The sequence below is a fragment of the Furipterus horrens genome, unplaced genomic scaffold, assembly GCF_987537825.1.
Source record: "Furipterus horrens unplaced genomic scaffold, mFurHor1.1.pri manual_scaffold_7, whole genome shotgun sequence".
Taxonomy (NCBI): Eukaryota; Metazoa; Chordata; class Mammalia; order Chiroptera; family Furipteridae; genus Furipterus; species Furipterus horrens.
The window spans coordinates 114017491-114034333 of record NW_028327177.1 but is presented as its reverse complement, the minus strand read 5'-3'; the positions used below and the strand labels follow the sequence as shown (position 1 = coordinate 114034333).

Here is a 16843-nt window from a genome sequence, read left to right as displayed (position 1 = left end):
TTAGCTACCCCACTCTGCCTGAGACTGAGTCTTCTGACTTCCACCTCCAAGCCTGGGTTCCAGCACCCAAATGGGGGAGAGAGGAGGTGGGAGGGAGAGGAGAGGATAGAGCTGCTTCCACCCCACCCTGCGCTGGGATAGTCTTGGAGCCTGGCCAAGAGGGAGGCTGCAGATGAGAGGTTCCTGCAAGCACGTGAGGTGGAGGCTCCTTGTGCTCCTCAAGGTTATAACATGGCCCACTCAGGATTCCCTCCCAGTGTAAGCTCCAGGACGGAACCCTGAGCTAGGAGTGCCTGCCTGCGACTTGTTGGCTGGGGGCAGACGCCCTTCTCTGAGGCCCTGAGAGGGAAGAGGTAGCCATGGGTACTGACTGGGGAGCAGGCCAGCCTCGCCCCACCATTCCCAGCCTGTGTAAGCCAGCCCTGCGGGAGTCTCTGAGCCTGGACCCGGCTGCCTCTCCAGGCCTTACCTCTGCTCTCCTTCGTGGTCCCTGTGTTGAGTGAATTCTCAGAACTTGCACAACTTTGCCTGCTGCCTTATCTTTGCCTGGAATATCTTCTCTTTTGTCCAGGGAGTCTCTTGAAATCCAGTCCATTCCTTAAGACCAACCAGGTACAAGCCCCCTCTCTGATCTCTCAACTGAATGACCTCATAGCACTTGTACTTTGCCCTCTGTGAAGGCCTCATTCTTTGCTCCTTATTATATGTCCCTGAAGGGCAGGGAGCCTGTGTTTGTCATCTTTTGTCTTTGGACACATCAGGTAATAAGTGAGCAAATGCAGGCACAGATGACAGCTAGAATGGGCCTCGTTTTTGCCATCTGCGAACAGGACTGGTGGTACTGGCCTTCCAGGGCTGGTGGAAGCTCCAGGTGAGACCCCTCTGCTGTGGATCAGTTCATCCTCTCTTCCTCTGAAACAGTGCTTCAGGCTCTTTGGACTCTTCGGCCTCCCAGATCCTTTGGCTCCTGACCCCAACAAATTTCTCCCATCTCTGGAGAACATTTCCCTGACCCTGCGTCTCTCTTAGCCATCTGCCTGCTCTGAGGCAACCTTCTCCCCACCTCCCCATCCCTCTGCAAACTGCCTATGGACACGACCTTGTCTGGAAAGCATCTCACCATTGATGCTGCCTCCTTTGGGAAACTTTCCCTGACTGTACCTTCTCCCCCAGCAGCCTGACAAAGCTGACCTCAGTGTCCAGTGAGCGCCTGTGTCTGCCCAGGTTCACCCCAGCGCTGTAGAATTCTAGTGCTCACCCATATCTGATGTTTGTCTCCTCTGAGCTCATAGGAAGATATTCCTTCCCCGTCCCCCTAGCAATCATGAAGGGACATGCCATTAGTTCTGGCCAATGGGCTGGGAGCAGAGATGAAGCAGCTTACTTCTGGGCCAAAACATTTACTTACCAGTGAACAAACCTTCAAAGACTTCCTGCCCCTACCTTACCAATCGCAGCAGCAAGTTAAGAAATGGAGAAACCTCAGGCTCTAAACAGTCTGGCTCACTGAGCCACCATTTGGAAGCCACTGCCCTGGAGACTCACCTGGACCCGCAGTGGACTTTAAGTGAGCAAGATATGAACTCCTGTTGTGTCATGTGACAGATTAGTGAGGTCTGTTACCATAGCATGGCTAAGCCTCTCTGACTTAAAGGAGCTGGTTAAATGGATGGGCTTTGTGAACTGTAAGGATCTGTGCACATTTTAGATGCCTCGGAGGAGTGGGGTGGGCAAGGACTTCAGCAAGGTAGGGTGACTCCTCTGTAGTGTGGCCGCATTGCAGGGGTGAGGGTGGGAGTGTGGTGAAGACTGGGTGAATGGACAGGGTGTGTCCTAAGGGAAAAACTTGCTCTCACTTACAATTTGCCAAGGGCTTGCCCAGGATCTGTTTACATACTTAATCTCTAAGGAAAGGTTATAATGACTCTGGTGCTATTAGTAGGAGACAGGCATTTCTCCCAGGTATTTAATTCTTGTGGTTGTAAAAAATAGGAGGTTTTTTGATTCACAAGATTTCTCTCTCTCTCTCTCAGCCTCTGCCAGTTTCTTTGGGAATCTGTAATATAATATTTTAATATCAATTTGATACTGACTGGAATCAGCCCCAGCTTAACTATATCTATCCATCTTTGAGACTGGTTGGAAAAAAAATAACAATATGGCTTTGTTTCCTAAGCAAGAAATTGCTAACCTGTCACCAGGTGGGGGTGTTCCCTTGAAGGTCAGCTTATGTGCAGATCACTCAGACCCTTTTCTCCTGACAGCCTTTTCCTCGTTTCCCCTTTTCTCTGCAACTGGCCTTTAACTCACAGTGCTGTAGGGCTGAAGTGGCCCTGGTTAGTGAATAGTTGTAATGATCTGGCTACTTGAAGAAGTAGAAAGGTGGGTAAATGAAATGTTACCTGGTTCTCCCCCACCTCCATTACTATCTTACATGGCCCTCCCACCCACTTCTCACAGGCCAGTGAACTCCAGTGGGAACAGAGGGGCCTCTCTGCAAGTTCAGATGGACTCAGTGAGGGAGATAGAGCTGGTGCTGGAGCTAGACTGGACAGAGGACTGGACAGCCTGGTTTGAGTTCAAGTCTGACTAGTTCTTATTTGCACAAAGTTGGCCACAAAGGTTACTTCCTCGATTTCAGATTCTTCATCTTCAAATGGGTTCCTAAGGCCAGTCTGGTCTCCATTGTGGGGCTATGTGAGGATCATTCCAGAGGGCTTTGGGCCAAAGAATTTATGGAGCTATGGTGTTTGATTCTCACTGAATTTTCCCTCTCTCATGCCAGGAATGTTAAAGGAAGGATAGGATAAAAAGGTTGCTGCAGACCATTCCTCTCCTGGCTTTTTTGCTCAGCCCTGAGGGACTGGGGGAAAAATGGAGCAGTGGTGGGCTACCTAGGACAGGCCAGGAAGGATGGCACAGGAGGTATGTAAACAGGGAGGCATTTCTAGCCCTGGGATCTGGCCTCTGCAGGGTCTCCAGGATCAGGGGAGAAGCAGGGAAAGAGGCCTCAGGCTGAGAAAGAAGCAAAAACCAACAGTGGCGGGACCCAATGATCCACACCTGGCTCTGGGAGCCAGCCCCAAGGATGGTTGATGTTGACTTTCCAGCCAGACAGCAGGATGAGGGCTTAAAGTCAGACATAGTGATTTAAAGAAATAATCACGATGCATTTTGTACTCTCAAGCTTGGTGAGTGAGAATTCCATTCTCAGTACTGGTAAGAAGCTAATATACATGTTAGCTCTTGGACTGTTTTACCTGCCCACTAGCTCCTGATTGCAGCCCTCCAGGAAATCAGATTTGTAGGCACCCCTTCACTGTGTCATCCTTCTCTCACACTTGACCTCACCGAAGACCTATCATGTCTGTAAATTTTTCAGTGGCCTTAGCCCAGGTGGGCATTCCCAAGGCTGTGCTGCATCGCTGACCCACCACAGGGTTTGACACCCACCCACATCAGCCTCACACGAGGGTCCAGGTAAAAGTGCCACTCCTGGGTCTCCTGAGACCCCCCTTAAGTAGATTCTGAAGATAAATGGAGGGGGTTAGAAATCTACATTTCAACAACTAGGAGAGTCTGACACTCAAGGCAGTTTGTCAAGCTTTGCTATAGACATGAAATGGAGGTGACACCATTAGAGTCCCTGCTGGCGGTTGGGAGGAAAGATTTGCTGTGGGAGTGGGAGTGTTGGCTGTGACCAAGTGACCCATGATGATTTTGATATTAATGATGTTTTGTATTCTGGACCTAGCTGTTTCTGGCAAATCCCACTTCTGGATATAAACTTAAGGGCTGGGCTCAGGCCTCCTGAGAGTCCAGTACTGGGGGCCTTTGACAGTTACCTGCAGAACTCCACTGAAGGAACAAGAAGCACCTACTGCCTGTTTTGTACCAGGCTGGTGGGCTAAGAGTTGCATTATTTCTGATCCCCATGACCATGGGCTCCTGAGGGTGTGGCATGGACCCCTCCTTGCCAGATGCACATGACAGTACAAATTCATGACCAGTTTACATCAGGAGCAAAATTATATTAATAGCAATATAATAATAGAATAAAGGCTTGGAAGGGCAACCAATCTCTCAGAATCTGAAGGTTGGTATTCACTGTTCATGAGCTTAGCTGAAGGCAGTGCCTTTGGAATGTAGTTAAACCACAGCAAGAAAGAAAGACCAGGGTTAGATGCAAGGAATCATTTTCCAGGCAGGACCATTCCGAATGTTGAAACTGACGCCTGAGGTTGCATGGAGCCTCCTTTCCTGAGTGAGGTCTTTGGAAATAAGGCTGGTGGCTTTGAAAATAAGGCTGCTGTAATGGTGGCTTTAACAGAGTTCAGTCTCTTGGCACTTTGGCCATTGACATATATTTTTTGGCCTTTCTGGAGGTGGTTTTCTGGTGTGTCCTTGGAGGAGTCTTTCAAGAGGAGTGGCACTCAAGAGATCCATATGTGGCAATGCCCAGTACCCAGCTGCTCCAGAGGACACAGAGTACCAGGCCTCTGTATGGCAGAGGCCAGGTGCAGGGCCAGTCTGAGGGGGAGGCGTGGGTGGTCAAGATCCTGTTGACAATCTCTGGGTTCTTGCTGTGCCATACCCAGTCCCCCCACTGCCCATGAAGCATACTCTGGAGGAGGCTCTAGCATAGATGGACAGAGGTAGGATCTCCATGACACTCAGTGGAAAACCATGTACTAGCACTGCCTTGAGTCCAATAAATACATTTATTGATAAAAGGCCTCCTTTGCGGGCTTCTACCACACAGCTGCAGTATATCTCCACTCAGGCCCATAGAGGGCACCACCTCAGGAGGCTGAGAAAACATCCATGAAGACCACAGTGTGTTTGAAACCACGCAAGTCAGCCTCGCCAGCCTGTTTTGTGGGCTGCAGCTCACCATTCAGCTTGGCAGCATCTGACCTTGCTTTGCTGGCATCCCAGGCTGCTTCTCTTTATTCAGTGGCACCTGAAGTTCAGACAGGGAAGTTTGTGTGAAGCACCCTCCTCTGTTCCTAGGAAAACTTAGAGAAGGTCTTCCTATCCTTTTAAGACGAGGAGTCTTATCCCCACACTGTGGGGGTGGGAGGTTGGGCGCCATGGCCACCTCGCAGACTTCTTCAGGTCTTCGTCATGGTGTGGCTTTCTTAGTTTGAAATACACCCCCCAGAAAGACAGAGACAAACACACACAGGCCCATGTACAGGAGGGCCTGGAATTAACATGAACAGCGTTTGGATGACAGCATCTTGGTCTCTGCTCCAGGGCCTGAGTGTGGGTAACCAGAGGGGACCAGCTGGCCACAGCTCCCAACACAGTAGCTTCCAAAATGGCCTCTAGGAGCAGGAGGCAAGGATCTGAGAGGAGGGGAGCCAGCCCCTTCTGGGTTCTGTGCTGATGCTGAACCCAGATACAAAGGGGAATACAGCCAGGTTACCCCATCGCCTAGCCCACTCAGCCCACTCTCCTTTCTCTGGATAGATACCCCTTTTCTCTCTCCACTTAGGAAACCACCCCCCACAGGGGCAGGGGAAGGGGCTGTCTGAGAGGGCATCCTCACCGGAGGACCCAGCACTGAGGACAGCGTAGGCATGTGGGGGTCCCTCCCAAGGAGCCAGGGAAGAACCAGCCCCACAGATCTGTGCCTACCCAGCCCAGGAGCACAGTAGCCCTAAGGAACTCTGAGTCAGGGCCTTTGGGAGGAGGCAAGGAAGGTAAATGGTGACTGCAGTTATTTTCTTATTTAAAAAACAAAAAGAAAATGACACATTAACTTTAGTAAATACAGGCAGGTGTGGAAGGGTAGGTCCCATTCTGAAGCCAGAGTGGGGTGGGGTGTTGTGGAGTGGGGGTAGGGGGTGGGCCAAGGGTCAAGGGTCAGATGAGGCCCGCAGCCTTCTCCTGCACATTGTACTCCTTGTTCTTCTTCACCCGCCAGCTGACGAAGAAGAGCAGCAGTGTGCCCAGCACCTTGTAGCCCACCTGCAGGCCCAGGTACCTGTGGGGCAGAGGACACAGGACTGGTGAGGAGCTGTGGAGGCTCTGTCGCCTATATCCCAGGGCCACCAGGGACTGTGTCATCACCACTCAGGGAAGAGTCTATCACCACCCAGGTGGGGGCCATTTTTCCCATTCCTTTGATGCACAGGGATACAAGCCCCCCAGTGAGTAGGCAGAGCCTAATCCACTGGTCCTCATTCTTGCACTGCTGCCCACTAGAGGGCCAAAGGCAACGCTGCAGCCCCAGCCAGCCTTGAAGGTCCTGTCCCTCCCACAAGCAAGAAGAAGGGCATAATCTTACTGCCCTCCCTCTTGGCCCACCCCCCTCCCAGCCTTCTGTGCCACTTTGATACTGTTCCCAGACCCAACCCACTCTCCCCACTGTTTCTGGTCTATGTGATGATGGCAGGTGGTGAGGTGGCAGGAAGGGGTGCAGAACTTAATGGCACTGTAGTTGGGCTCAGACCCACTGTGGCCTGTCCTTGCCCTCTTCTAGGAGCCATGATGGGGCTACCTCTTTCTGAGCAGTGGGAGGCTGGCCTAGCATCGCCATTCCACAGCCACGCCTCTCCCTTGGACTCTAACCATCCCCTTTCCCTCTGACACACTTCTTTCTGCTGCTGTTCTTCCAAGGGCCTGTGGGGATTGCAGATTGGGGGTGACCTCAGAGCAGCCCCTGGGTCTTGTTACTTGGATGACCTCTGAGATTCCTGTCATTGGTGGCCCCTGTTCCATCTACAGCATCACCTCTCTGGCCTTCTGCCTCGGACGCATGACACCCCCCGCAATAGCCACCAGAACAGATGTCTGCCCTTTGCTCTGGTCCGGGGCCTGGCCTCCTGGACACTCGCATGCTGGGCCCTCACCTGTCTCGGAAAGCGTCGTTGTTGTAGTAGGCACAGGCCCCTCGCTGGCCCGAGCACTGTGAGTTCCACCGGATACAGGAGTAATCAATGGTGAGGCCGTAGAGGGATGGGGATGGAAGCCAGGCTGGCACCGGTGGGAAGAGAGTTCAGAGAGTTCAGGTCACATGGAGCTGCAGGCAGAGGCACCGGCAGGATGGGGAGCCAGCCCCCCAATGCCTGTGCGTGTCGCAGGTGTGACAACAGCTCTGCCCCACCCTTGGGAATCACAGGGACTTTGGTAAGCAGAATAGCCTCCTGTAAAGCCCGAATTCCTTTCACTAGAGCTTAGAAAAGGGACCCAAGTGATCCTTTTAGGGCAGAGTAAGTCACAAGGGTCACCTTGATCCTGCTTACAGACAACATCGTTCCTACCCTTGGGTTGACCGCCACTGTGTGGCAGGAGGCTCTCCACTGCATGGACTTCTCAGGTTCTCACAATAGTTGGAAGTGGGTGGGTGCCCTCATTTAATGAGGAAGGTAGGCTTGGGAGCTCACCATCACATAGGTAAGAGGAGGCAAGGCTGGACTTTGAGCCCTAGTTTATAGAGATTTGAATCTCAAGCTTACACAACACCCCCAGAAGAACCCCAACACCCTGGCTGCTCAGAGCCTATGCTCCAGGCCCCCTGAGCTTCCTCAAAGCTGAATAGTGACCTGGTCCAGCAGGAGCTATGCTTTACTGCTGTTAAATATTCTGGAATGAGCCCTCTCTTGTTAGCTATAGTTCTAGGCAGTCACTGGATTGGGGAGGGGCCTGTCTGGGACCCCTACCCAGGCCAGGCCTTCCCACTCTCAAAACTATGATGCTAGGAACAGGCTCCCAGACTCTGTTTAGGGCCCTGTGAGGAGCTGCAGTCTTCCGTTTGTGGCTCCACCTATAAGTGGGAACCTTCTGGAACCAGCCTCTCTACTCAGGTGAATGAGAGACTGAAACTGGCCAAATGGACTGACTGATCTCCAATAATATTCCCTAAATAGAAACAAAGTCCAGGAAATTTTCAACCAAACCCCAGTGGGTAATTTTAAACTTACTGGGGTTTATAAATAAATACAAAGTCCTTTTTTCTTTTTTTTATTCTCAGAGTGGAATTGCATTCTTGGGTGATGAATGGAATCCCCCAGGCCTGAGCTTTCTAATGGGCTGCACATTGAGTTATCTGAACTCAAATAAAGAAACAAAGGCAGTGGGAAGGGAGTCCTCCAGGTGGCTGGAAGAGGCAGGGCAGGGCTCTTGAGCCCATCCAGTTGCTGACTGGGCTGGCAGAACGCAAGGTTTCCTTCCCAGTGGAGGGTTCTGAGCAAGTCATAAATGAGTGATAAATGAAAGCAAGGAGCTGTTATGACCATAGAGCCTCCAGAACAGGGTGGATCCCACTGCCCTGGGTCCCCTGTGCTTGTAATACAAGGTCTAAATGGGCTCTACTGCAAGAGAGGAGCAAATGGCCCAAAGCCAAGGGATGTGACCAAAGTTGATTCATTCTTCATCATCTGAACACCTCACCCAACCTCGGGTGGTGAGGACCATGCAAAGGCTCTCACTCAGCAGGCGCAGCAGGTCACATGACCAACACACCCCAGAACGATCATAGGAGACACTGTAGGGCCAAGTGCAGACTGGGCTCCTGGGTAACAGCGTGCAGTGGGCTCTGTAGAAGTTCAGCATGTGAGGTCAGAAAGTGCCCCTTGGTGGTAACTGAAGTTCCTCCACTGCAATTGCCATCCTCCCCACTGCAGTACCCACCCACTAGGTCCTTACGAAACACGCCTTCAGTTGAATCCAGTCCCTTTACTTGGTGTGCCTATCACTGCAAAGGTCTCCATATCAGTGCCTTATGTTTATCTAGTGCCAGGATATGTTAAGAAGGGACACTTTGGTGTACAATACAAAGTCTGGGAATGAGCCTGCAATGTACTAGCGAGACACACATGTATCCCTACCTCCAGTCCATGCACCAGGGAGGGCTGTGTGCCCTGCATCCAGAAGGCAGCTCACCCTCCTGTGGGCATCACTGATCATGGGTGCGCAGCTCTGGGCTGCTTGTGGGCAGGCAGGGTCTCCTTGCAGGGGCCCCGCTTGCACAGAGAAACACTTGCTGAATGGCAGTAGGGGGAGTGAATTTTGTAAAATGGGAGGGAAGTGAGAGCTGGGCTCAGCTGCCATTCTGGCTTGGACAGAAACGTAAAGTTTTATTCTGAAGGCTGGTTCTCAGAGATTAAAAAATATCTGTCTTCAGTTCTCTATTAGGTATTCTCAGCTGTGTCTGCTCTTCTTAAATAATTTAGTTTGAAATTAACGCCATAGATAACAGCTTTTTTTAACCAAAAGTAACAAGGACACTGTCCATAGAGGGGTTTGGCGTCTGGGGTTGTGTTGATTACGCATGCTTGCTCTTTACAAGGGATGAGAGAGAACTTTCCCCATCCCCACCCAGCACCGCATCCCTCGCAGATGCCCCGCCGCCACTCCTCAGAGAGGGGGTCTCTCAGACGCTTACCCAGCAGGCGCATTAGCAAGAACTGCACCCCAATCGCAAACGACTTTTCTTCCTGATTCACCACGCTGAAAAGGAAGACAGGAAATGAGCAGCAGGACTCGGGACTGTGCCTTCCCCCAAATGGGGGCAGCCAACTTCAGCAGACTGGCAGACTGCGTTCACCCCAGCCAAGTGCTTCTGTGGTTTGTATCAATGGTTCTCAAAGCTTGATTGCTTGGACCAGCAGCATCAGCATCCCCTGGGAACTTGTTAGAAATGCAGATTCTCTCAGGCCCTGCCCCAGATCTAAGAATCAGATACCTTGGAGGTGGGGCCTAGAGATCTGTGTTAAGTGAAGCCCTCCAGGGGATCCTGATGCCCCTCAAGTTTGAGAACCACTGGTCTCCCTGATTTTTAGGGCTGCCCTGAGCCCCCTTCAAGAGGAAATGGGCAGAAGGGGCTGGAAATGGCGAGGATGCTAAAGGACGTTTTCCTAGCAGCAAGTGTGAACAACATGTTTTGTAGCAATAAAAGGCCCAGGGCTGTTGGCTTCTGTGTGCAACTAAAAGAATCCTTGACCTAGGGACAGCTTTCTGGGGGTGCAACCTGTGCAGCCTCAAAGGGACCCACCCTCAGAAAGGCCTTCTGTTTAGTTTAGTGCTCTGCTGGAACTGTCTTGAAATTCTTAATAGTTTTGGAACTGGGAGCCTGGCATTTTCATTTTGCACTGGGTCCTGCAAATTATGCAGCCAGTCCTGCCCCTACGCCTTCTTCCTGCAAGAGGGGAAAAGCATTTTGGGTGAGGAAGGAGATTCAGAGAGAGGAGGTGTTATCTGGAGGTGGTCTTGCGAGGCCCCGCCATCCCAGAGGGTGTGGAACACTTCCACATGCACGGGGAATACATGACAGATGGGGTCTCCTGCCAGCCAGCTCCCGGCTACCTGCCCCAAACAGGAGCTGGCCAGCAAAGGCACCTGGCTTCGCTGTGCTTTGAGTACACACACTCCTCAGTGGGTTCTTGGTGGGGAAAAGCCTTTGGGACTCGGGACAGCTAAGAAGGGAACTAGAAGTAAGTGGGAAAGGGACTTTTGTCCAGCGTCTGTGAGGAATGGTCTGGTGAGAGCAATGCTCACTGGGGTGCAGTAGGGGAACGAGGCATCTGCTGGGGTCCCCGCCCCCCAATGGAAGGGGCCTCACATCTCAATCTAACATCTGCTCCGTTTGAGCCTACACACCCTTCCAATGGCCTGATCCATAATAGATGCCTTGGCCCTTATCCCCGGGCAGACTCCACTAGATTCTCATCTGCATGGGACTCGGGCACCCTAATTTGGCTTCTGATGGAGACCTTGAGTCCTTTTTGGTCTCTGCGCCATTAAATCCTGAATTAAGGCTTTCTGGTCACTCCCAGCCTGTATCCCCATGCCTAGTTGGGGACGAGGACAGATACAATATTGCCTGGGTTGCCTAGAAAGTCATCTTTAAGCCTCACCTTCTTTCCATTAAATAGCACCCATTCTTTCAACTTTCCCATGGATTGAGCTTTAATCCATTTTGGGGTCCTGAGGTCTCTTCTCCAGTTTCACACCAACCCCTGACCAGACTTGAAAGGGAGAGATTTTTCTGGAAAAGCCCATCTGTGGTTGAAACCATGCTCTTCCCTCATGACTTCCCCATCCCTGGGGTCTGACAGAAGTCCTCTGGGATGTCATCTGACAGGGATTCCCTCCCATCCGTGAAATTTCCTTATCCTGTTCCCTCTTCTCATTGTGGCCACCCAGGGATCTTTCTCAGGGTTCCATCTGACTTGGGGTTCAAGAAGGGATCCCTCTCAAGGGGCTTAAGTGAAAGTGCTGGTGCTTGGAATGCACAGGATGGGGAGCGGTGGAGAAGAGGGTGACGATGGTGTTGGGAGAGGCACAATGCCATGGGCTCTGAGCATCCCTACATGTTCTTGAGGAGCATGCTAAGAAGGCAGAGTCCTGACTGATCCTTTCCTGGACCATTTCTCAGGGGTGTGGTTGCAACGAACTACCTTGAAGCACGAGGTAAAATCTTCCTCTAGCCCAAGAGCAGACTTGGTCTATAAAAGTGATGTCATTCCCAAGCTCAGTGTCTCTCAGCTGCACCACAGACCCACTGCACGAGAAACATGCACCTGAGTGCCTCCATGTCAGCCCCTAGGACTTGAGGGGCAAGGATATATGGTGCAACATGAGGCCCATGCTGCCACCATGCGATGAATAACAAAGTCCTTAGCCTTTGACCCAGGAGTCTCCTGCCTTCTGCCAGCATCCTTGAAACAGCAGCAGAAATAGGACCTTGGTAGTTTGCAAGTTAACTTGTAAAGAGGGTAAAATCTCAGACCCTGACAAGTGACTTCTCCTTCTTCCTTATCTCCTAGGCTTCTGGGGAAAATAGGTCATTGACACCTAGCTAGCTTTTAATAATAATAATAATAATAATAATAATAATAATAATAATATTGGTTACTAGTGATAATTAAGCAATATGAAGAGCACCTTGTATTTACAAAGCAACTTACCATATAATCCTGTACACTAATCCTCTGAGGTCAATATCATTAACCTACTTTCATAAATGAGGACATTGAGACTCAGCGAGATTGGCAACACCCAAGGACATTCAACCAATGTATGGCAGAGCGGGGCCCTTGACCCTGAAACGTGGCATCAAATTCTATGTTTTTCCCTCTTTGCTTGTGAGGCAGGTGAGGACAGGAGGGAAGTAGCCAGGGATGGGTTAGGTGAAGGTGGTTGAAATGTTGCTTTCTCCTTTGCAGGGAGGGAGGTGAAGGAAAGGTCATCCCCTGTCAAAAGCTCAGAGACATTTAGGTGCCACAGTAATGGGACACCTCTGCCCTCCCCTCCTGCTTGGCCAGTCTCTCTCTTTTGACCTGAGAACTTAGTCCTGGCTCCTAGTCACTAGACTTTCCTCATTTTCATCCTTTCCCATAGCTTTCATTCCGTCTCTGGAACTTTCCCAATTTTCCATCCCCAATTTCAGGCATCCAACTGAAGTATCCTCCCTCCTCTCAGTTCTTTTGGGATTTAAAAATAATCAAATCTACAGGCATTTTCACATCGTGGAGCCAGGCAGCCTGGCTTAAGCATCTGGCTCAGCTGTTCCCAGCTCTGCCCTGCTGGGCTAGTGGTCTCCCCATGCAGAATGGAGACAGTCACAGGGCTGCAGGAAAGGGAGATGCAGTGAGGAGCTCTGCACAGAGCCTGGCATGGGTGGGGCCCTGGCACTGTTGTGTTAGCGCCATCTCCCCATTTCACCCAGAGAACATTGTAGGTCGTGTTCAAAGGGCTCTGAGGACCAGGAAAGGGAGGAGAGATAACAAATGGGCAGCTGGACACAAAGCAAAGGCAAAGTCAGGGACAGGGAGGCGCACTCACCGCAGAACCATCATGTAGAGTGGGTTGTGGGAGAGGCAGGAGATGAGGGCCACGAAGGAGATGAGGAAGATGGTTGGGAGCAGTAAGTTGGCACAGGGAATGAGGCACGAGCCTGTCTTTGCTGATCCCCCGGTCACACAGCTGCAGTTCAAATAGGTCTTGAAAAGGGGAGGGAGGAAAAAGGAGGAAATGTGCTGTCATTGCTTTGTCTGCACATACTTCAAACAACTGCACCAGCTCTGAGTCCCTCAGGTTTCAACCCCTCTGCCCTCTAGGTCCCCTGGGGAACTGGGTGAGGCCGATGTAGAGGCTGGAGAGGAGGTCGGCTCAGGGTTTCAAGGTGCCCTGTGGATCCCACCTCTGACCAGTGTTTGCACAATACAAACCATCCTCACCAAAACCAGCCGTCCAGCTTGGCTGGGCTCCTTGAGCAGTTAGACCCACATTGGTTCATGCAGGATCCTACTGCCAGGCAAGCTCACCCCACTTGGGACCAAGGCCTCGGAGGGCTCTTCTCTGGGCCAGCCCACTTGATGCCCAGCAGCGATGGTTTAGTGAGCTGTTTTTGCTGTTTGTGTGTTTGTTGTAGGGAGGGTAAGGAAGGTATAAGTAGGAGGAGACAACAGAGGAAACAATGGAATCCACTAAATTCTTCATTTGTCAGGGCCTTTGCCAGAGAGGAATTCCTCCCATTTGTAAAGGCCTCTAGAGAAGGAGGTCCCTTTCTCAAGCCTGCAAGTCCATATGGCTCAATGCTATTGTACAACTCAGCCACTACCCAGGTCAGGTGGTCTTTACCACCCCCCATGAAGTAGCTGATAAACTAGCCTATGACCATTTAAGTGTCAAAGAAGCTATAAAGCCAGGATTGGGACTCATGAACTAGTATGATTTCTTCTACCAGACAGCAAGAACTATGCACCTTCTTCAGTTCAGCTGCTAGGAAGCTCAGAAATAAATTATATACAATATGGCTGTTACTTCCATAGATATTTTTCTCATAATTTACTTTTTTTTCTTGATATTATGCTAATGGATGATGATTTGTGTTGTTGGAAGTTTGTCAAGATTATTTCTGAAAGTAGATGAGTCAGAGGTAAGTAATAAAGATAAGAAAACCACAGAGGCCACCACAGACTCCTCTGGCTAGGAGGCGACTGAGAGAACACCTGCCCAAGCTCCTTGTCCTCTGCCTGACACTGCTGCTCCTCTGCACACGGACGTGGCCGTGGAAGCCGCTTTCCCTTATCCTAAGAGAGGAGGACAGTAAGTGGGGGCTAGCCTTGCCCATGACCTCCATACAGGCTCAAGGGAATAAGGTGCATTCCCGGCCCCTTTCTTTTCCTGGCATGGCTGGCTGCGACACTCTGCCTCTCTCAGCACTTACCTTGGCCTTCTCTCTTTTCTCCTACACACAACTCATTCATGCCCTGGGGCTTTGCGCTTGCTGTTCCTTTAGTGGGAATGGTTCACCCCCAGGTCCTTAGGGTTTTCTTCTGGTGGTTCAGTTCTAATGTCACCTCCTTAGGTGGGCCCCCAGGCACATTCTGTCCATTAACTCTCTTGATGGCATGAGCTAATTTCTAAAACTATTTGATAGAATGTGAACTCCATGAGAGCAGGAATCTTGTCAGATGGGTTCACAACTAAATCCTCAGCCTGTGTGGCTGTGCCGTATTGATTATTTGTTGAACTGATTCAAGTTAGTTTGCCGCTGGCAGATCCTAGAAGGCCAGGGGCCACAGCGCTCAGAGGGCTGAGAGGACCTCACCAAGTGAACGAGTGAATATGGACTGCACAAGGGGAAGGCTGGTGGCCAGGAGATCCATGACCTTGAAGAGATGTGCCCCCAGACTGAGGCAGGGTACAGGGCTTTAGACTCAGATCTGCCCCTAAATAACTGCATGACTTCAGGCCAGTTGTGTGGCCATACTTGGGAGATGACAGGGAGAAACTAATGCCCTTGATCACCGCTTCCAGCTTGAACATCCCAGGTCCACGTCCCAGAGGACCCTCTGCCTTTGATTTTTCTGGGCCTAGCCATGTGGCTTTAGTACATGGCCAGGATGCAGCACCCAAAGATGCCCATTAGGACCCACCAGCGTGAGACTGGGAGGCCTCTGCTGAAGGAGTGCTTTGGCAGTTTTTGCTCCGAGCCTCAGGAATGAACATTTTTGAACATCGGCCAATCTTTAATTGACTTTTGGGTGTAGGCATCTGGTCATGACCTTAGGGAAGGGAAGGTAGGGAAGCGGGGCCTGGAGGCCAGGATGTGGGGAAGGAGGATGGTGTGGTTGGTGTCCTCCCATCCTGGAGCTGAAAAGCAGTCTTCGAGGGCACACACTGAGCGCAAGGACCCTGGGGGGCCCTTCATACCCTTACCCGCTGCTTGGAGGCCATGGTGCTGGCATTGACGTGGCTGCAGCCGGCATGGCATGGGGAGAGGTACTCTACCCCATTGTCTCCACAGACCGGGTGGAAGATGGAATCCGGGCATGAGCAGCCCCTGCGGCAGGCAGGAGGCTGCGGAGATATAGAACTTGATGTGCTGCCAGAAAAACAGGAAACAGGGACTCAAACAAAGCAAGGCCGAAGAAAAACCTCTCCACTCCAGCCCCATGTGAGCTCCCGCCTGGTCAGTGTGCCTGCGAGGCTCCGGCTTGGGCCAGCACTGCCCTGGGATCTGAATTATGCCTCTTGGGGCCAATGGTGAACTGGCTGCTGGCCGGTGCTCATGGAGCCCAACCCCCCCAACTGCTAGTCAGAAAGGCTTGGCTGGAAAACCCCCCACTGCAGAAGTGGTCGAGACAATTAACCCACCAGGACTCTCATGAGAGAGATAGCAGATGCTACGCAGAAGTCACAGGCAATATTTCCCTTCCCTTCTCCTCCACCTGGGCTCAGGCTAAGGACCAGGCTGGAGCCCCTTGAAGCAATCTGGGCTCTAGATGTTCCCTGTCTCTAGATCTATGCAAACATTGCCCAGGTCCCTCTATCCCCTGGAGCTTCAGCGAAGGAGGTTCCACTGACTAATATCACCATTCACACCATTCTTCACATCTGATATCCATGAGCTTCTTTGGGGAGGGCTGGGATAGGGCTGACAAACCATAGTTCAGAGCTTTGCTAAAATAATCACACTAATGATAGTTAACATTAATGGGGCATCTCTTATGTGCCAGGCACGGTGCCCAGGGGCTTGTCATGCACCTCACCACAATGACTTCATAATTATTAGGCTCTTTTTTAGGGATAAGAACACTGAAGATTAGATAAGTTAAGCAACATTCCACAACTAGTAAGGGCAGGGCCAGAACTAGAACCCAGTCTGATGATAAAGCCCTGTGCTAACTCCTAGTGAAAGCCACCAAAAGCCCAGGGCCTGCTCAGCTTCTCTCATTCCACCGTCAGCCTGCAGAAGATCAACACAAACCAGGGGGTTCCCATCCTGGGCAACCCTCCCTTCCTGCTTCCCCCTTTGCTCCTTCCCCCAACCAAAGACAGAAGAGGTTATTTCAAAGAGAAAGACGGAGAAAACACCAAGGCTGAAAGGTAGAGCATCTCCAAATGTTGTAACCTCATCAAGGAAAATTTAAAAGAACAAGTGATTGAAAGGTAGCACCCAGCAAAAAAACTAAATGCTTCCTGCTCAACATCCTCCCTTCACAAGCCTCTAAGGCTCTTCCAAAGCACAAAGCCAGACTTAAAACTTAGGACCTTGGTGCTTTGTACAAACTGATAGGTCTACTTTACCTGCCCTCTTCCTCACCTGCCCTTATTTTTAACTCTGCCATCACTGTCATTGTTCTTCAGATCTTTTCAAGTCTCTTTCTCTCATCTTTCTTCAGCAGCTCAGTGAGACTCTGTAATTTTAGCTGGCATGGAGCAGATGCTAAACATAGCTTATTTCCTGGTTCCGGAGGCTCACAGCCCTACAGATTCATCCTGAAACCAAACTAATTAGTTTGTGGTGCTTTAAAAAACAAAACGAAACAGAACCTTAACCCTGATTCCTGGTGGCCCACTAGGACTTTCTTTTTTCTTATAA

At 50.9% G+C, this 16843-nt stretch overlaps 1 protein-coding gene across 1 annotated transcript in view; it reads right to left on the bottom strand.

The window, feature by feature from the left end:
- Positions 1-5716: 5716 nt before the first annotated feature.
- The window catches only part of SLCO2A1 (solute carrier organic anion transporter family member 2A1), a 75061-nt gene continuing 63934 nt past the window's right edge, over positions 5717-16843 (bottom strand). The window contains exons 10-14 of the mRNA XM_090284320.1: positions 15178-15343; positions 12796-12953; positions 9395-9459; positions 6861-6984; positions 5717-5992 (exon numbers count right to left, since the gene is read on the bottom strand). Coding sequence (XP_090140446.1) covers positions 5872-5992; positions 6861-6984; positions 9395-9459; positions 12796-12953; positions 15178-15343 — 634 coding nt within the window. The 3' untranslated portion in view covers positions 5717-5871. The remainder of the gene's footprint in view (positions 5993-6860; positions 6985-9394; positions 9460-12795; positions 12954-15177; positions 15344-16843) is intronic.